This window comes from Pelophylax lessonae (genome assembly GCF_965119305.1).
Source record: "Pelophylax lessonae genome assembly, chromosome: 12".
Taxonomy (NCBI): domain Eukaryota; kingdom Metazoa; phylum Chordata; class Amphibia; order Anura; family Ranidae; genus Pelophylax; species Pelophylax lessonae.
The window spans coordinates 51097926-51119382 of record NC_138779.1 but is presented as its reverse complement, the minus strand read 5'-3'; the positions used below and the strand labels follow the sequence as shown (position 1 = coordinate 51119382).

Below are 21457 nucleotides of genomic sequence, written 5' to 3'. Positions count from 1 at the left end.
CCCAAACCATGATGCTGCCACCACCATGTTTGACAGTGGGGATGGTGTGTTCAGGATGATGAGCTGTGTTGCTTTTACGCCAAACATAACGTTTTGCATTGTTGCCAAAAAGTTTGATTTTGGTTTCATCTGACCAGAGCACCTTCTTCCACATGTTTGGTGTGTCTCTCAGGTGGCTTGTGGCAAACTTTAAAAGACACTTTTTATGGATATCTTTAAGAAATGGCTTTCTTCTTGCCACTCTTCCATAAAAGGCCAGATTTGTGCAGTATACAACTGATTGTTGTCCTATGGACAGAGTCTCCCACCTCAGCTGTAGATCTCTGCAGTTCATCCAGAGTGATCATGGGCCTCATGGCTGCATCTCTGATCAGTCTTCTCCTTGTATGAGCTGAAAGTTTAGAGGGACGGCCAGGTCTTCGTAGATTTGCAGTGGTCTGATACTTCCATTTCAATATTATCGCTTGCACAGTGCTCCTTGGGATGTTTAAAGCTTGGGAAATCTTTTTGGATCCAAATCCGGCTTTAAACTTCTCCACAACAGTATCTCGGACCTGCCTGGTGTGTTCCTTGTTCTTCTTGATGCTCTCTGCGCTGTAAACTGACCTCTGAGACTATTACAGTGCAGGTGCATTTATACGGAGACTTGATTACACACAGGTGGATTCTATTTATCATCATTAGACATTTGGGTCAACATTGGATAATTTAGAGATCCTCACTTAACTTCTGGAGAGAGTTTGCTGCACTGAAAGTAAAGGGGCTGAATAATTTTGCACGCCCAATTTTTCAGTTTTTTATTTGTTAACAAAGTTTGAAATATCCAATACATTTTGTTCCACTTCATGATTGTGTCCCACTTGTTGTTGATTCTTCACAAAAAATTACAGTTTTATATCTTTATGTTTGAAGCCTGAAATGTGGCAAAAGGTGGCCGAATACTTTCGCAAGGCACTGTATCTTCTGATGTTCTGCTTGTTGTCAGGTGTTTCCCCTTCCAACACAAAGGATCAACTAAACTCCCTAAAAACTGTCAGGAGAGGCAGGGGAAGGAGAGGCGGCACCCAGGGTGCCTACTACTTTACTCTGATTTAAATAATAAAGGGTCTTAGTATATACCTGCATGGCCTTAGGTATGGATATATGTACAGTATATGGGGTATCTCTCTCTTTCTGTCTGTCTCAATAGAAAAAACATGAAAGCGGGAATTTGGTTTTTATGGAGAAATGTGACACAGACAACAGAATCAGAGACTTTATACAAGGGGACTATTTTGAGATATGCGTGTTGGTAAATGACGATCTCTTAGATATTAGGTATGTGCATAGTATAGCATTCCGTAGCAGAGACTTGGCATGATGGCGTATAGACACTGGTAGTAAAGTATAGGTGGTACTTAGACAGTACTAAGTTGTGATGGTATTACATGATGATTAAAACTGGCATAAAGCATTTTCAACATTTCCTGTGTTTATTAGGACCCCTGTCCCAAACTAGTCATTTCTCTTTGGTCCACTTCATGGAGCTTTTCACTTACTAAAGTGAACCTAAATTCAAGTGTCAGCCTAATGCTATTTTACCCATGGATGCAGGGCCGCTGATAGGGGGCGACCACCACTCCTCCTGTAGGGGGTCCAGGCACATAGGGGGGCCCAAACTGCAGGGGAAATCGGTGTGGTTGGGTGGAGGGGCAATTACAGAAGGATGCCCTGTGTGGCTCTCTGCAGCAGCTGAAATCCTGTTTCTCTCCCTCCCGCTGCCTTGCAGCTGCTGCAGGGAGAGACAAAGACATAGGGCATTGTTCCTGTAATTGCTTCCCCGGCTCCCTCCAAGTTCTGTCTGTTTCTGATCCCCCCCTGTACCCCCCTGTCAGTCTAAAAATCCCAGACTTTTAAACATTGTAATAAATAATTTTTAAAAATTGTAAAATAAATTCAAATAGTTTTAAAAATGTAACAAACAATAAAAAAGGGCTAATTTGCACAGGTTCTCTGTTATGTTTGTGTCTGCTAATAATGATTTTAGAGTATTTTAAGTGAAAATATTGCTTTAATATTTAAAAAAAAGCCATACTCCATGATTCCAACTGTTGAACTTTATTTGCTTATAAAGTTGGTTAGCTCTTCCCTCTAGCATGAGTCACATAAGAATGTGCTAGTACATTCCGTTGTATTGTACATTAAATCTTTTTAAAGCAACTTGAGACTAAAGCACATAATTTGGGAATTTGATGGAATAACCCATCCAAACTGCTAGTTGAAGCTGACATGGCTGAAGTAAGAATGTACATGCATTATATGGACAAAAGTTTGTGGACATCTGACCGTCACACTTCCCTATTTGGCGAAAAAGTATGTGGATGCCCCTCTGAATTATTGAGTTCAAGTCTTTCCAGTGTCCATTTTACACAATTACACAATTATTTATTGAAATTGTAATTGTTTCATACCTTGTGGTAACTGTTTGAGGAAGGACAGTTTCTGTTCCAGCATGACTGTGACCCTAAGCACACAGTCAGCCCCATAAAAACCAAAAATGGTTTGACCAGTTTGGTGTAGAGGGACTGAAATGACCTGCACAGAGCCCTGACCTCAACCCTACTGAACACTAGAAGAACTTATAACACCAATTGCGAGCCAGGTCTTCATGATCAACATCAGAACCTGACCTCACAAATGGGCACAAATTTCACAGCTACAATCCAAAATCTTATGGAAAGCCATCTCAGAAGAATGGAGGCTGTTATGGTTTTAAAGGGGGGCCAACTTCATATTAATACTCATAGTTTGGAACGAGATAATGAACAGGCTCATATAGGAGTGACAGTCAGATGTACATAGACATAAATATTTCTATGTATATATATATATATATATATATATACACACAGTATCCCACAAAAGTGACTATACCCTTCACATTTTTGTAAATATTTTATTATATCTTTTCATGTGACAACACTGAAGAAATTACACTTTTCTACAATGTAAAGTAGTGAGTGTACAGCTTGCTTAACAGTGTAAATTTGCTGTCCCCTCAAAATAACTCAACACACAGCCAACAATGTCTAAATTGCTGGCAACAAAAGTGAGTACACCCCTAAGTTAAAATGTCCAAATTGGGCCCAAAGTGTCAATATTTTGTGGGCCACCATTATTTTCCAGCACTGCCTTAACCCTCATGGCGTTCACCAGAGCTTCACAGGTTGCCACTGGAGTCCTCTTCCACTCCTCCAAGACGACATCACCGAGCTGGTGGATGTTAGAGACCTTGCGCTCCTCTACCTTTCGTTTAAGGATGTCCCACAGCTTCTTTAGCAAGGCAGTGGTCGTCTTGGAGGCGTGTATGGGGTCCTTGTCATGTTGGAATACTGCCCTGTGGCGCAAAGGGGATCATGCTCTGCTTCAGTATGTCACAGTACACGTTGGCATTCATGGTTCCCTCAAAGAAATGTAGCTCCCCAGTGCCGGCAGCACTCATGCAGTCCTAGACCATGACACTCCCACCTCCATGGTTGACTGTAGGCAAAACACACTTGTCTTTGTACTCCTCCCCTGCTTGTTGCCACACATGCTTGACACCATCTGAACCAAATAAGTTTATCTTGGTCTAATCAGACCACAGGACATGGTTCCAGTGATCCATGCCCTTAGTCAGCTTGTCTTCAGCAAATTGTTTGCGGGCTTTCTTGTGCATCATCTTTAGAAGAGGCTTCCTTCTGGGACGACAGCTATGCTGACGAAGCTGATGTAGTGTGCGGCGTATGGTCTGAGCACTGATAAACTGACCCCCACCCCTTCAACCTCTGCAGCAATGCTGGCAACAATCTTACATCTATTTCCAAAAGACAACCTCTGGATATGACATTACGCACGTGCACTCAACTTCTTTGGTCGACCATGGTGAGGCCTGTTCTGAGTGGAACCTGTCCTGTTAGACCACTGTATGGTCTTTGCCATCGTGCTGCAGCTCAGTTTCAGGGTCTTGGCAATCTTCCTATACCCTAGGCCAGTGATTGCGAACCTTGGCAATGTATCTACTTTACATTGTAGCAAAGTGTCATTTCTTCAGTGTAGTCACATGAAAAGATATGATAAAATATTTACATAAATGTGAGGGGTACACTCTCTTTTGTGAGATACTGTATGTATATATATATATATATATATATATATATATATATCGTTTTTTTTTTTAACTATTCTTATAGAATGCAAAAACAGTTGTCGATGAATACTCAATATAAACCTATCTTTGCAGTTGGGCTGTCTCATTTCCCTGTTCTTCAGTTATCGTACTCTGTGTAATAGCTTACAAGTGTTCTATATTTCCTGTGTGTTAAATGCTGATCACTGCTCATGATGAGGTGGATTTGGAGAGTAAAAGGGGATTTATATCACATCAAATGATGCCCTTTACAATCAGAAAACGTCTATTTAAATCTTATCCCAAGTGACTGCGATCAAAAGCATCAGTCACCGTTTAACATGAGGTGGATATTAAAACCCTTGAATTTCTTATCAGTGGCTTATACACCATAACATAAAGGGGAATTACAAAGGAAAGGGAGAACTACTCAACAGGGAGACAGAGGAAAAACTAGTTCATGACAGATTCAGAATATATTAAGTTTATAAATACTGTATACAGTGTGTATATATATATATATACACACACACACTGCTGTGAATAAGTATTTGCCCCTTTCTGATTTTTTTTTTTGCATATTTGTCACACTTAAATGATTCAGATTTTCAAACACATTTTAATATTTTTCAAAGATAACCTAAGTAAATAAAAATGCAGTTTTTAAATTATGACCTCATGCATTAAGGGTAAAACAGCTGTCCAAACCTGCCTGGCCCTATGTAAAAACGTAATTGCCCCCTAAACCTAATGACTGGTTGTGCGACCTTTGGCGGGAGCAACTGCAATGAAGCATTTGTGATAATTAGCAAGGAATATTTCACATCGCTATGGAGGAATTTTGGCACACTCTTGAAACAAAATTGTTTCATTTCAGCCACATTGGGGGGGGGGGGTTCCAACATGAACGGCTTGTTTAAGGTCATGCCACAGCATCTCAATCGGATTCAAGTCCGGACTTTGGCTAGACCACTCCAAAACCTTGATTTTTTTTTTTTGAGCAATTTAGAGGTGGACTTGCTGGTGTGTTTTGGATTAGTGCCCTGCTGCATGAGCCAAGTGTGCTTGAGCTTGAGGTCACAAATTGATGGCCGGACAGTCTACTTCAAGATTTTCTGGTAGAGCGCATAATTCATGGTTCCATCAATTATGGCAAGTTTTCCAGGTTTTGAAGCTGCAAAGCAGCCCCAGATCATCACACTACCACCACCATGTGTGATTATTGGTATGAAAGTTCTTTTTATGAAATATTGTGTTAGTTATAGGCCAGATGTAATGGGATATGCGCCTTCCAAAAAATACAACTTTTGTCCACAGATTATTTGAACAAAAGTCTTGGGGATTATCAAAATGTTTGTCAGCTAATGTGAGACAAGCCTTTGTGCTCTTTACGGTCAGCAGTGGCTTTCGCCTTGGAACTTTTCCATGGATGCCATTTTTGCCAAGTCTCTTTTCTATTGTTGAATCATTAATACTGACCTTAACTGAAGCAAATGAGGCCTGCGGTTCTTTAGATGTTGTTCGGGTTCTTTTATGATCTCCAGGATGAGTTGTCATTGTGCTCTTGGAGTAATTTTGGAAGGCCAGCCACTCCTGGGAAGGTTCACCACTGTTCCAAGTTTCCTCCATTTGTGGATAATGACTCTCACAGTGATTCGGTGGAGTCCCAAAGTCATAGAAATGTAACCCATTCCAGACTGATATATGTCATTTACTTTGTATTTCATCTGTTCTTTAATTTCTTTAGATTGAGGCATGATGTGTTACTTTTTTAACTCTTTTAGCGTGCTTAAGGCCCATTTCACACATACGGTCCGTTCAGTTCATTAGTTCAGTCACGTCAAAATGTATTAGTTTTTCATCCATTTTCCATCCATTTTTTCATCCATTTTTCATCCGTTTTTTTAACATCTACTATCAATACAAAAACAGATGAAAAACGGACCGTTTGTCCGTTTACATCCATTTTTCGTCCGATCCGTTTTTTTTTGACGGATGAAAAATAGGTCATTCATCCATTCAAAAAAACAGACATTGACTGAAGCAGATGAAAACGAATGGTAACATCCGTTGTCATACGTTTTTACATAGAGATACATTGATGTCCGTTTTTCATCCGTCAACGGATGGATGAAAAACGGACAAATGGACCTATGTGTGAAAGGGGCCTAACTTTGTCAGATAGCATCTATTTAAATAAATTCTTGACTCAGCAGGCCTGGCAGTAATCAGTCCTGGGTGTGGCAAGCGAAATCCAATATATAGTTTTTGTGTGCAAGCAGGGTTTTAAGCTAAATATATCCACATTGTGGCATCATCCCAAATAACCATGTATCTGCAAAAAGGAAAAAGGGGATAATAAAGGGGAGGGCTGAGCCCCAGAAAAAATGGGGAAAAGCACACCCCCTTCACTTCTCAAAACAGGGAGGGACTTTAACCTTCCTAGCGGTATTCCTGAGTGTGACTCGGGGTAAGATTTTAGAGCCAAAAGCAGTAACCCCGAGTCACACTCGGGGTAGTGCTAAGAAGATCGCTGGATGCTGGAAGAGGTTTTTCTTACCTTTTCTCCGGGATCCAGCGAAGACTGCGAGCGGTATGCGGCGGCGGAGCTCTCTCCCGAAACGTCTGCGAGCCCCGTCTTCCGTCTCCGGCGACGTGGCGTCCGCCGGGGGGTGGAACCGGCGGCAAATTCAAATGTAAAATGCACCAAACACACTGATACCGTTCAAAATAAAATAAAATCACATTACATTGCCTCCCAGTGCTCTTTCCTGCAGTTTTACTGTACTTTTTATGTAAATATATGTATATATATATATATATATATATATATACAGTATATATATATATATATATATATATATATATATATGTATATTTATATATATATATATATATATATATATATATATATATATATACAAATGTATATATATATATATATATATATATACGTAATTGTTGTGAATGAGCAGCCCAAACCAACTGTATACATTATATATATATATATATATATATATATATATATAATATATATATATAATATATGTATGCATTGTTTGCAGCCGGCGATTCTCCAAAATGCAGAAGTGATTCCGCCCCTTTGTTTACCTGACCACCAGGCCAGAGAAGCAGCTGATCGGACTGATCTCGGTCTGATCGGCTGCATGGAGGGCCAGAGTAGAGATTTGGGATCTAATAGACCCCAAATCTCTCCATAAAGAGGACCCGTCAGGGCCTATGCTGTCACAAGGGATGTTGTTCATCCCTTTTGTACAAAGTTATCACAAAAAAAAAGTGTTAAATAAATAAATAAAATTTAAAGAGACCCCATTCCAACGTGCTTATGCGCAAATGCGAACACATACGTTACTCACACATGCATATGTAAACGTTGGTCGCACCACACATGTGGGGTAATGTCGCGAACGTCAGAGCAAGAGCAAAAATTCTAGCACTAGACCTCCTGTGCCAATCTAAACTGGTAACCTGTAAAGGCCTTTAAAGCGTCGCCTATGGAGAATTTAAGGCAGGGTAGTTTGCCGCCATTCCAAGGGCAGATATCATTTTAAAGTGTGATATGTTAGGGATCTATTTACTCAGTGTAACATTATCTTTCACATTATACAAAAAAGCGGGCTAACTTTACTGTTTTGGTTTTGTTTTTTTATTCATGAATGTGTTTTTTTTCCCAAAAAATTGCGTTTGAAAAACCACTGCACAAATACTGTGTGACATAAAAAATTGTAACACACACCATTTTATTCTATAGGGTCTCTTCTAAAAAAAGATATATAATGTTTGGAGGTTCTAAGTAACTTTCTAACAAAAAAAAGTCGATTTTTACATGTAGCAACGAAGTGTCAGAATAGGTTTGGGAAGGAGGTGATTAAAAACTGCATTTTGTATTTACTCGGGTTAACATTTTGTAATAACAAAATGTGTTTGATGATCGGAATCATTTACAGTAAGTGTGACAAATATGCAAAAAAAAATTAGGAAAGAGGTAAATACTTTTTTATAAATTTACATTTGAAAGTCTGGCTGGGCTGTTTACCATGCTGTCCAAAACAGGATCGGCAAAGGAACCCTAAAGTCTGTTCATATTCTATCACATGCATAGGATGCCCCCTTACCTTGTTCTTTGAGTCTAATGATCTCCGTGTCTGAACCAAAGCTGTTCCAGGCTGTGCAGTTGTATATGGTTTGGAAGTCGGCCCGCACAATGTTGCTGATGGTCAGGGTGGAGATGACGCCTTCGTCTGTGCTGACTGTTTCCACTGTGTATCGACCCGATGTTCCTGATTCCAGAACATTCTCCTTCCAGGACCAGGCCTAGATTAGGGGAAATCACACATGGAAGACTTCAGAACTTAAAGTGGTCCTAAAGGCAGAAGGTTTTTTAACTTTAATGCATTCTATGTATTAAGATAAAAAACCTTCTGTGTGCAGCAGCCCCCCTCTGCCCCCCCCCCTAATACTTACCTGAGCCCTATCTCAATCCAGCGATGTGCCGCGAGTGCCTCCGCTGTCCAGGACTCTCCCTCCTAATTGACTCAGACACAGGAGTGGGCGCCATTGGCTGCTGCTGCTGTCAATCAAAGTCAGATAGCTAATGAGGAGAGAGGGGGCGGGGCTGAACCACCGCTCTGTGTCTGAATGGAGCCCCATAGCAAACTGCTTGCTGTGGAGGCATTTAGCAGAAGGGAGGGGCCCGGAACACCTGCAAGGGACCTGAGAAAAGGAGGATATGGACTGCTCTGTGCAAAACCACTGCAAAGAGCAGGTAAGTATAACATGTGTGTTATTTTTAACCCCCCCTCCCCCCCAAAAAAAAAAATAAAAAATTTGACTTTAGTATCACTTTGGATGTAAACCCCCACAAATACCCAGTGAGGTGAACAGCCTCAGATGATACACAGAGATGAAACAAATCTCCCTACATAAGTTTCACATGTATATCTGCTGTGTTCAGCTTTATATATTCTTTAGAAAGTGCACATTGTGTTAGAGATTTTCTATTCCTGTTCAGCACTGGGAGTGGATTCTTGGCATACAGAAAAGACAGCTGATTGGAGGAAAGGCACACACCCCTACTCCACACAGGGCTTGCAGAGCTGTGCTGTGACAAGACAAGCTCTCTGCTAATCTATTTATAGCAACCTCCCACAACATAAATTTAAGTCTGGTTTTATCTCAGTTTTCTGAGAATTTCTCAGAAGTTATCATGCTGATAACAGAGCAACGACGACACAGGACACAGGGCTTTGGAGAGAGATAAGAAAACACTACAGATAGATGTGCTTAGGTCAAATTTCATGAATCAGGTTAACATCCACTTTAAGCTATGCCAAGAAAATGGCCTAATCAACAAGTAGGGGAGAATTTTCAGACACCACCTTAATGAAAAAATCCAGTTCAGCCCATACCTGTGGATCAGCCACGGCTGTCTGCTTTTACCCACAGACACAAAAATTGCTGCCAGAGACAGCCACATGGCCCTGTAAAGTATATATCACCATAGGACTTATCCTTTGTCTCGTGTTGTAGTATCCTTTCAACCCAAAAGAACAGACATTTACAATCATGCTATAAAAGCACACCCACTTTCTAAACTTCTTTTGAATTTCAGCCCTGGCCTGCATGTCAGTCACAAAAGCAGTTTAATAATAATGTCAAACCTACAAGTGAAATTGACACAGATGACAAAACACAATTAGTTTCTTGTTTTGCTTCTTTAGGGCTCATAGGAAAAATGCAGTGGTCTCTATAAATAGGGAACCATTAACCATTTGTAACAAATATTACAAAATATTGTGACAACATATTAATTCCACATAATACACACCTCCAATCTACTAGTGTGGCTGACTGGATATCTCCCTAGGCGGAACAAGGTGGGCAATGGGAAGGTGGCAGTACAAAAATGCACTATAGTGATTAAAAATATACAGCTTGTTATATTGCACCACATATTAATTTACAAAAAGTTTACTATTGCACATAGACTTTGTTTTTATGACTTACGAGTAACTATGTGATTTTTGTATCGTTTTTCTTTAGGCGTAAGCCTGCTAGACATTACGGATGTTGCATTAGAGTGGTCCTAGCACTGTATATAACCTTTTCACTTCTAAGGCTGGCCATACACTATACAATTTTCTTGTTCAACTTTCCTTTAGATTTACCAAAACCATGTAATATAGAGTCAAACCTAAACACTTTCAATTTGTATGCAATCAGGCAGGTCCTTGCACTACACAGTTTAAGGTAAATCTAAAGGAAATTGAATAAGAAAATTGTATAGTGTATGGCCAGCCTAACTCAGCAGAGAACTTGAAAGGAAAATTAATGAAGTCCTTTAATAATTCCTTCATTTCTGTTGTGTCAATTTCACTTGTAAGTTTGGTAATGTTATTAAACCGCTTTTTAGACTGACATGCAGGATGAGGCTGAAATTAAAAATACATTTGGAAAGTGGGTTTGCTTTTATAGCATAAATAAAACGTCTGTTGTTTTGGGTTGAAAAGATACTACAACACGAGACAGAGGGTGAGTTTAATAGATAATCCAGTGATATATATTGTACAGGGCCTTGTGGCTGTTTTTATTTTTTTATCAGGTAGCACATGTGCAGTCTAAATGACGAATGACGTCACAGGGCAGAGTTGCTCGGGTGAACCCTGTCCCCATGTTAACTTAGTAGCGTGGGGTAAGCGGCTGTCATTTGGTAAGTGATAAGCTACCTCCCCCCACACCCCCATAACCACCGGGCCAGGGTTGTGGGAAATATGCCCTTGCCCCCCCTAATCCTGGCAAAGTATTCCCCCCGTGTTGAGGGCATGTGGGCCTGGTATAGTTCAGAAAAGGGGGGGCTCACTCTTTCTCCCCCCTTTCCTGGCCTGCTGGGCTGCTTGCTCAGATGAAGGTCTGGTATAGATTTTGGGGGGGCCCCACACCTTTTTTTTAGTTTTGTTTTTTGGTGTGGGGTCACCCTTAAAATTCATACCAGACCCAATTGTTTTTTCAATTCTGGCTCTTTTATTTACATTCTGCTGTCAGCGGGAAAACTGATCTCCAGTTAGCAAACAATAATCCCCCTCTCTGAACTACTGTAAATCTACAGCACACTGCGATCACTAGGATTATAAATGCCCTAAAGGTCTGCAACTGGTTCTGTACATAATGTAATTACTTCTCATGTTATCGTTATCTGTGTTAATCAGTTCATAAGAGTTTGTACGTCTAGCCGCACACATCACACATACACGGCTCTGCCAATTCCCCTGGCTTCTTTGTGTGTAGGTGGGTGAAGGAGGCAGCAAAAAATAGCTTACACAAAGAGCTTTCTCCCCCTCAGCTATCTGCCAGCCTGCGGGCTCTGAAATTGATAGAAAGGAGATCAAAGATGTCCTGGTTTTATTTTTGGAATGTGTGCAAAACACTGTGAAGATGCTGCAGTATTTTAAGGGAAGGCAAGCTCTCAAGAAGTGCTGCAGACAGTGACTGTATGCTTTGTGTATACACAGAATGTTTTAGCCTTCCCTGCTGTGTTCACTGTTGCAGGTTTTTCCTTATTTTCTGTCTGGTGAAACCTTTGTCAACTTTGGAAATGTTAATGGAGGGAGATCTCTGCAATGAAGCCCTGAATAGCAGTGAAAACCCAGAAAGAGCTCTTTTGGGACCCCTTAGATTATTTTATCTGTCTTAACAAAGCCAGAGGAAGGAATCTAATGGGTCTTGAATTAAATGAGTCCAGAAAAATCCCCTTAAGTAGAACTAAAGGCAAAATAATTTTTTATTCGATAGAGTAAGGGTGGGTTACATAATCCCTGTCAGTTTTGTTTTTGCCATCTGTGTCCCATTGGGGAAATTTCAAACTAAATCTTTTTAAAAACTGAGCTTGTAACATTCCCCCCTGCCCGGGACCTCCTCCCTGACTTTTCCATAAAGATCAATAATACAACTATCCTTGCCTTCATGCCAGGATGCTAGGTGTAATCCTAGACTTTGACTTGTCCTTTCAGCCCAAATCCAATTACTGTCAAAAGCTTGTAGATTTCCCCTCCGTAACACCTTTAAAATTCAACCCTTAACCAAGCGGTTGTTAAGCCACTTAGTGTTTGTGATACAATCCCCTCTGTTATAATAAAATTATTTGCCCCGGTGTACGTGTTTTGTAAAAAAATACCCCACTAAATACCTTTTTTTATCGAGCCGCTTAGTGCTTACGTGACCGGGGGTTCTCTCTCAATCCGACAGCATAGCACGCGGGGCCGAGAATCCCCCACTAACGTCCGCCAGGAGGAGGAGAGGACGCTGGTCACTTGAGTGCTGAGCGGCGCTATAAAATAAGGTATTTAACGGCGTATTTTTTACAAAACACATACACTTGGGCAAATCATTTATTATAACAGAGAGGATTGTAGCACCAACACTAAGGTATGATAGCAGCAGGAAGGGAGGGTCAGAGCTGACAGGCAAGGAGACGAGGGGGGAGAGGAGAGCTGCGGATGACGGAGGCATGTAAACTGGCCATGGTGTCAGGGCTCAGTAGCCATGATAAAACGTGGTAAGTTTACAGGGGGGGGGGGCAGAACCAGGCAGGATCAGCCAGGTATTTTAGGTGATAAAAAGATCCAAATTACACAGCACAAGCACTGTGCTGTATACCATGCTTTAAGGGAACAGGATCTATTTTTTTCTTTTAGGGTATAACAAACGCTTTACCTGAAGAAACCACCAAGCCACTTATTCACTCACTTGTTATCTCTTGCCTTGACTATTGCAACTCCCTTCTCTTAGGCCTACTTCTGTGCAAGCCATCCCCCCTTCAGTCTATTGTAAATGCTGCTGCCAGACCCCTCTACCTTACCAACTGCTAAGTGTTTGCCACCCCTCTCTGCCATTCTCTGCACTGGATTCTGATTATCCAGGGAATTTGATTCAAATTACTAACATGAACATACAAAGCCAATCCATAACTCTGCCCTGAGCTACTGTACATCACCAGTCTTGTCTCAAGACTTCCTGCTTTCAAGCTCTATGTCTCCTCCTCCCATGCTCATCTCCAGGACTTCTCCAAAATCGCTCTACCTCAATATATCAGGCTATTGCCTGCTCTGACCACCTCTTTGAAAACCCTTCCCCTAAGAGGAGACTATTTTGCCTTCACCTAACAAACTAACTTTGAATTCTTTCATTAGCTCATCTTTCACAGTTACTACCTTTGGTACCACTTGTGCCACCCTATAAGATTGTAAGCTTTTATGAACAGGGCCCTCTTAACCCTGTTGTATTTTATTGTATTTTAACTGTACTCTACCTTTGTAGAGCGCTGCACAAACTGTTGGCGCTATATAAATCTTGTGTAATAATAATTTTCTTTCACTTCCTGTCCCATATCCAAAAAAAGAAGTGGGAGTGAATCCCTCCAAAGTGAAGGAATGTTAACAGAACTAGTGTCCCCAATCTACTCATGTCTGGGGACAACCCAAAATTTTCACTCTAGGTGATAATGGTAAACAGAACTAATATAGAGGGTAAATTTCCCTAATTTGGAACACAAACCGCAATAAAAACCTGACAGGTGTTCTAATCCCCATCCACTCTATCCAAAACAAAAAAGTTTGCCTTTAGTTAAATTTTAATAAAGCTCAAAGAAGGGATCTAAAGGTCCAATATTCTGGCATCCTTAAGAAAAAGCCAATACAATGTATTACTTGGCTAACTTTCTGCATTGAACAAAGTGATACAACAGTAAACAGGTGATGTTTATTTAGAGATAAAAAAAAAAAAGTTGCGAAAGTCAATGCAATTCTGGAGGTTGTGCCAACCTTCATCAGGGCTTTAATGATAGCTGAAACGTGACATAATCAGCAGTGACACTGGAATATAATGGAGTATACTGTCCATGCCATTGGTTGGAAAATGTCCTTTAAATCTGTCTGCAGAGATGGTGTGACCATGCTGGAGTAAATTTCCTGTGCTGTCAAACACTGTAGTGTCGTCTAATTTGAAAGAATAAAATCTGAATTACAGACACATCGGCCTCTGGCTGTTTCATCATCTCACATTGTGGCGCTCCCCTTTCCTACACTGGACTAGCAGTGCAATGTGAGCAACAAGATGAATGAACGTCATAGTCGTCAGACTTTGCAGCTAATGTTTACCATGCCACAACAAAACAAGTGAGGTGAATGGTAGGAAAAATTGTTTAAGACCATCATTAATGTGTGCCCGGGGGCTTCGATTTAAAACAATTCTTAAAAAAAAGGTGATCTAAAAATGTGAGCAGCTGATTGGTCTGATCCTTGCTTTCAGTTTATCGCACACATCTTCGCAACCTTACAGTTTCTTTGTTACTGCACAGTTACAGAATATATATTTCTGCAGAAGGCAAATGGTTATTTTTCATACTTACTATCCTATCCGGGGGAGGAGTGCTGCGAATGAAACACTTGATTTGTCCCTTTTCACCATGCAGGGCGTGCTGTGTCTGAGTGCTGGAGATGATAGGAGGACCTGCCAGACAGAACGGATCTGTTATTTCACACATCACCTAGACACAGTACACAATACCTGCTTTCACTGAATGCACAAACTATTATTGTCACTTACATGTTCTACATGAGCAGCAATCAACAGAATAACATTGTACTGATATATTTATGTTTAAGTTTTTGTATTGCTGTATCAGATCATATTCACCAGCTTGGGAACTTAAAATTAAAAAACTGAAAAGACATAGATGCTTTTTTTTCTTCCTTTTTTAAATTGTATGTAGATTAACCCAAACGATTACCTTCTCTTTTTTGCTCTCTTTTGTTCTGTTAAATATGCCATTGAAAGCCCTTTTGTTATATCTGCTCGATAACTGTAAATATTTTAAATCTAAACTCTTACTAACCACTTCAACTCCAGAAGATTTTACCCCCTTCATGACCAGGCCATGTTTTGCTATTCGGCACTGTGCTGTTTTAACCAGTTCTGGAACAGAAGGATTTGTCCCCTTAATGACCAGGCCACTTTTTGCAATACGGCACTGCGTTACTTTAACGGAAAATTGCGCGGTCATGGAACACTGAACCAAAATAGAATTGACGTCCTTTTTCTCCCACAAATAGAGCTTTCTTTTGGTGGTATTTGATCACCTGTGCAATTTTTTTATTTTTTGCGCTATAAATGAAATTAAAGCGACAATACTGAAAAAAAAAAAAAAACAATATTTTTCACATTCTGCTGTATAACATCCCCCCCCCCCAAAAAAAATAATAATAAAAATAAATTAAATAAATAGTGCTGCGCAAATGAATAAATAATAAATAATAACTACCAAGCAGTGAAAAAATAATAATAAGTTCCATAAAATTATATACTGTGACAGGAAGTCAGCTAAATCTGGGAATGTAGTCACAGGAAGGAGATACATTTCCACCTGATTTAGAAAGTCCATTAATTAATTTAGGGTGTTGGCTACAGAGCTAGCCAGCAGGAAGTTGAAAGGCCTTCACCTGTTCAGAATGAGGGAGTTAAGGCTCTATAATTTGTTCAGAGAAAGTCCTATTGTTTGCTGCCTCCAGAAGCTGCATCCTGAAGCCATGTGGGCTGGGAGCAGGAGGACAGTCAGCGTGTGCCTCCCGACAGGATGTGTGGGCCTGGGAGAAGACCCCCCGGAGTGATGTGTGCCCGGGACGGTAACCAAGGGTGAATACGTCTCAAAGGTGAGAAGACGAACTGTTGATGTGAAAGAAACAAAAGGACTGTGTTGCCCTGTGAAGCTATTATAAAAGGACTATTGAGTGTCCGCTGTAGGACAAGGAAGTCTGCCCGACGGTAGGTTGGAGACAGACACTTAGGCAGGTTCCAGTTGTGAGAAGGTAGCCGCCCACAGAGGCAAGGATTTATTTTCTGTTTTATTTTATTTTGGATGTTTTGCTGCATACAGCCTGGTGAAGAAAACACCATTTAATAAACCACACTGTTTGTTTGCAAGCACTTGTCGGCTACCTCTCTGGGAAAACGCACCCCCCAAGGGGTCATCCACACCCGCCACCGAGCTAATCCCTTACATATGGTGGAGGTATGCAGTGGGCATAAGCAGAGATCCCTGCAAGGAAGTGCAAATGTTTGATGAACTTTGTCTGGTGCATGAGATTGCACAATCTATGTGTGCAGGAGAGAAGATCCTGACAGAAAAAAAAAAGTGTGTTAAAGAGACAGTGGTCTGAAAAATTTTTGCTGGACTGTGAAAAATTTGTTTGTGGAGTTATTGAAGATGGGGCGTTCAAAACGCCTGAAGAATGCAAAGATAGATGAAATGAGAGACCGGATTCTATGGATGGAGGGGATGTTGCCGTCTGAACCAGCCCCATCCATGCCTAAAGAGAGTCTACTAAAGAGGAAGGTTGTTGTCCCTAGCAACACTGATGAAACCGCTATGGAGACGCAGTGTGCTCAGATGAAAAGTAAACTCAAAATGGAGGAGATGTTGAAACATCTGATTATATCAAATGCAGCTCAACAGCAAGCAAATGCAGCTCAACAGCAGGCAAATGCGGATTTTCAGCAGAGCTTTGCAGCTCAACAAAAGGCTCATCAAGAGAGCATGGCAGGCTGGAAACAGAGACGCCAGCAGCCAATGGAGGCCATCGGTTTGGAGGAAACCGAGTATGTGTGCAGGGCTGAGTTGGATGCCTTGCAACGGAAAATGGAAGAAAAGGAACAAGCCTTGGAATTGCTTAAAATGGAGCATAGAAACTTGCAGGAAATGAATGAACTACTCAAGTCTCATGTGTTACAGTGGGAAAAATCCACTGCTCTTCTTTTGGTCGAGTTGCAAAAACGCAGAGAGACTATAATGGAAGATGAGAAAAATGGCTTCCTGGAACAATTAAAAGAGGAGGCGGAAGCAAAGAAAAACCTATCAGAGCAAGTCGCAACATTGCAAGCTCAGATAGCGGATATGAAAAAACGCATGGAAGAAAGCGTTGGTTCATTACAGTGTGTTGAAGATGTGAAAAAGAAGTTTGATCAGATGCTTGGTGAAGAGAAGACTGTGTCTGCAAAATATGCAGAAGAACGCGCACGTGCAGAAACGGAGGTGCGTGATAACGAGAGCAAAGCCCTGTTCTTGGCTCGCTCTTTGGAGGAAGCTCTAGAGTGTAAGGCTGAACTAGAAAGTGTTAAACAGCTGCGTACAGAAATGGAAGAATTGGTCAGCTCCAAGGATGATGTTGTGAAAAGCGTTCAGGAGCTAGAAAAGTCTAAGCGAGCCTTAGAACAGCAAGTAGAAGAGATGAAGATTCCGTTGCAGGAACTGGAAGAGGAATTCCAGGCAACAGAGGATCTGTCCCAAAGAGGGGATAGTGTGCCTGATGCAGTTTTTAAAAGGATCAGTGTTTTGGGGTCTGTCCTGAGTGAGCCTCAGAAATGTGACGACATGTGGCTTGAATCACCCCTTTGGAATAAACCGTTCCTTCAAAAACTTCAAGCATTGGAAAATGTATCATTAGAACTTCAGCAAACAAAGGAGCTGAGTAAGAAATGTGGTGATTTCTCAGTTCAGGCTGAAAACCTAGTGGAGAAAACTAAGGCTGTTGGTGAAAACGTGAAGCAAATGAATAAGTGCCTTTCAGGGAGTGTTTCCAAAATGGAACTGGTGAAAGACGGGTGGCAGAAGTTTGATCGTGATCTTGAGATGCATTCCATGTGGAATTCAGATAGAGAAAAAGAACTAGGTGACCTTGAGCGGTCAAATAGTTCAGCAGAACGTGCATTGAAGAAACCTGTAAAAGAATGTGTTGCAGTTCCATGCTTCTTCACTGATGCAGAGAGGAGGTCTATAATGGATACCACCCAGATCGCTGGGTTCAACTGTGTTGTTGCCTTTGACCCCTATGTTGGTGGAAGGAAAGTTGATGATGTTCTGGTTGGCTTCTTCTGTGAAGAGTTTGGCAAGAAATATAAACTGAATATCAAATCAAATAGTAGGCCTTTACTGCGACTCGCTCAGGAGGGCGAAAAGTTTAAGAAGTTGATGAGTGCAAATGCTTCAGATCTGCCTATGAATATGAAATGTTTGGTGAATGATATTGATATCTCTGGGAAAAGGAACAGGGGTCACTTTGAAGAAATGTGTGACAGCCTGTTGTCTCAATTGGAAAATCCTCTGCACAGCATCTTAGAGCAAGCAAAGCTCAAGAAGGAAGATCATTCCCTTTTACAACAAAAAGTCAATGATTGTGTACAGATGTATGGAGAGGCAACTCAAGTCACAGAGGGATGTCAAGAGTCCCTACTTGGAACAAAGCTTAGTGAAGCAAAGGTTCTCAAAGTTTTGTGGAAAACATTTATGGATTGCAGAGAGAGGCGTCTTAAGAATGTTGAAGACATTAAGACTAGCCCAATTGAGTTGCCTATGGATCACGGTCCTCCATGGTGGATTGGACAGACGGTTATGAGGGACAAGCTGTCTGACATTTATGAGAAAGCTGTCAATGAAGATGACAGAAACGAGAAGCAGCAAAATGATGCCAAAAATGCAGTTGAAGAATGTGTATATGAGATGAGAGACAAACTGTGTGGCATTTATGAGAAATCCGTCAATGAAGATGACAAAACAGTTTCATCCGGAAGCTTGAGGATAATAGGAGGCTTATCAGTGAGTCAGCAGTGCCTGACACATGCGTGCCTGGAAATATGTGTCCCAACCCTAGGGTTGAAACAAGAGGGGGGGGTATGTGACAGGAAGTCAGCTAAATCTGGGAATGTAGTCACAGGAAGGAGATACATTTCCACCTGATTTAGAAAGTCCATTAATTAATTTAGGGTGTTGGCTACAGAGCTAGCCAGCAGGAAGTTGAAAGGCCTTCACCTGTTCAGAATGAGGGAGTTAAGGCTCTATAATTTGTTCAGAGAAAGTCCTATTGTTTGCTGCCTCCAGAAGCTGCATCCTGAAGCCATGTGGGCTGGGAGCAGGAGGACAGTCAGCGTGTGCCTCCCGACAGGATGTGTGGGCCTGGGAGAAGACCCCCCGGAGTGATGTGTGCCCGGGACGGTAACCAAGGGTGAATACGTCTCAAAGGTGAGAAGACGAACTGTTGATGTGAAAGAAACAAAAGGACTTTCTCTGAACAAATTATAGAGCCTTAACTCCCTCATTCTGAACAGGTGAAGGCCTTTCAACTTCCTGCTGGCTAGCTCTGTAGCCAACACCCTAAATTAATTAATGGACTTTCTAAATCAGGTGGAAATGTATCTCCTTCCTGTGACTACATTCCCAGATTTAGCTGACTTCCTGTCACAATACGTAGATGGATAAAGTGATAAATGGACATGCAATAAAATACAAATAAATACAAAAGTGCAAAGTGACTCTTTGTGTAAAATACAAAAAAGTCCAATATATAATAGTCCGCGTGAATCTTGGTGTTAAAACAACAATCCTATGCGAGTGATCAGGCCACCTTAAAGTGGCTGGTGCTTCTCAATAGTGAGTGACCAGAGTGTCACAGTTAAACGACAACCGTGCACCCCCTTGTGAGTGGGTGCTCACCTTAAAATATATAAACGATAAAGCGTATATGCAGGGGATCTCAATGTGTGCCCATCTGGATCTGTATGGCTCCTCCCAATCGAAACCACTTTGGGCTGGTAAACCGTATCCCTCAATTCAGCGCCATATGCAGATGTAAGAAAAACTCACAATAGTGCTGAAATCCTTATTAAAATGTTATTTATAAAAGAAATCAATCTCACTCACATGTATAGGTGCATGTATGCACCTTCAAAAGGCCACATATGTAATTGCTCCAACTGGAAAATAGTATCGTGGTGGTATAGTGAGAGACGCTGTTCCCGTCTGCCTCCTTCTATGACCCAGCAGCCGACAGTCTCACCAGAGAGTAGCGAAGCGTTCCGTTTGTCCTTGCCCCTCCCCTACGCGTGACGACACAAGGGACCACGTGTCTTCATCAGGGATCCCTGATGAAGACATCTGAAGGGAGCTTTTGGTTGTATTTGATCACCACTGGGTTTTTTATTTTTTGCGATATAAATGAAAAAAGACCAAAATTATGGCTACATGTTTTTGATTAAAAAAAAAATCCCAGTACGTATTTATTAATTGGTTTGTTTGAAAGGTATAGCACCTACAAACTATGGTGTTAACACTGTTTTTTTTTTTAACTGTTTTTTTTATTAAATTTAAGAAAAAGAAAACATAACAAAACAAGACAATCAAAATCACAGGTAGTATTCCTGAAATATGCACAAGAAAAAGCACACCCCACAATATACATTGAATTACCTCTTCAAATCATGGATACCTTTTCCGATATTCCTCATCCCTACATTTGAAAGTTCACCCGACTTCTCTATCAACCCCCCCCCCCCCAAAAAAAAAAAAAACCCAAAACAAAACAAAATCACCAGACCTCAGAAAGTAAGTGCAGGCAATTTATAAAAGTTAAGAGGGGAGTACCAGGAGGGCCTATATATGGCTACCTCCCTGATTCTATCTATTAGTACCCATTCATCCCCCTAGATCTCCAACCAGTGACCTCACTAAATAAAAACACCCCCATAAATTACCAGTGAAAAGCATAAAACACCAAAATAAATTGTGAAAATAATTGTTGTTGATTAAGGGGTGGGCACTGCCTATCGCTATCACCCTGATTCCACCCTTATTTACTGTGTTCCCTTGTCCACCCCCCCCCCAATCCCCCCTCCCATATATTCCAACCCAATTACCCTATACCATCTCAGTGAATGCAAGGGAAAAAAAGAAAACAAAGGGGGGGGGGGTAGGAGGGGAGAAAAAGAGGAAGTCGAGCATAGGTTACAGTCAGGCAAAACGCAGCCCAACGATTCTCCATCATCCCCATACCTTATTTATAAAACTTCCTCCATTTGCCCCCCTCCTCTCCTGGAGAACATTCCCATACAATTTATATAAACTGAGGATTGTTTAAACTCAAGCCAACTTCTCCATGTTCTGTGAAGTCTTGGCCACGAGTCATTTTGCAGGTGGATTAATTCTTCTATTAGTCTAGTGATATCTACTTCCCTAAACCAATCCTTCATTGTTGGTGTTTTCTTTGATTTCCAATATTTCAGGATTAATATTTTCGCTGCATTCAACAGGAATGGAATAAAAGATGATCTATATTTTTTCCTTGTTTCACCTGTAGCATGGAACAAACATTGCCAGGGGTCTTGCCTAACTTCAGAATTGCTAATCTTCCTTAAAAGCTCAATACTTTTTTCCAATATAGCTAAATCAAAGGGCAGTGCCACCATATATAT

General features: G+C 41.1%; 1 protein-coding gene across 4 annotated transcripts in view; it reads right to left on the bottom strand.

Moving 5' to 3' along the window:
* The window catches only part of KIRREL3 (kirre like nephrin family adhesion molecule 3), a 1274477-nt gene that overhangs the window by 96958 nt on the left and 1156062 nt on the right, over positions 1 to 21457 (bottom strand). For all 4 annotated transcript variants that reach the window (XM_082273094.1, XM_082273096.1, XM_082273097.1 and 1 more), the window contains 2 exons: positions 14571 to 14671; positions 8284 to 8482 (listed from right to left, as the gene is read on the bottom strand). In XM_082273094.1, coding sequence (XP_082129220.1) covers positions 8284 to 8482; positions 14571 to 14671 — 300 coding nt within the window. The remainder of the gene's footprint in view (positions 1 to 8283; positions 8483 to 14570; positions 14672 to 21457) is intronic.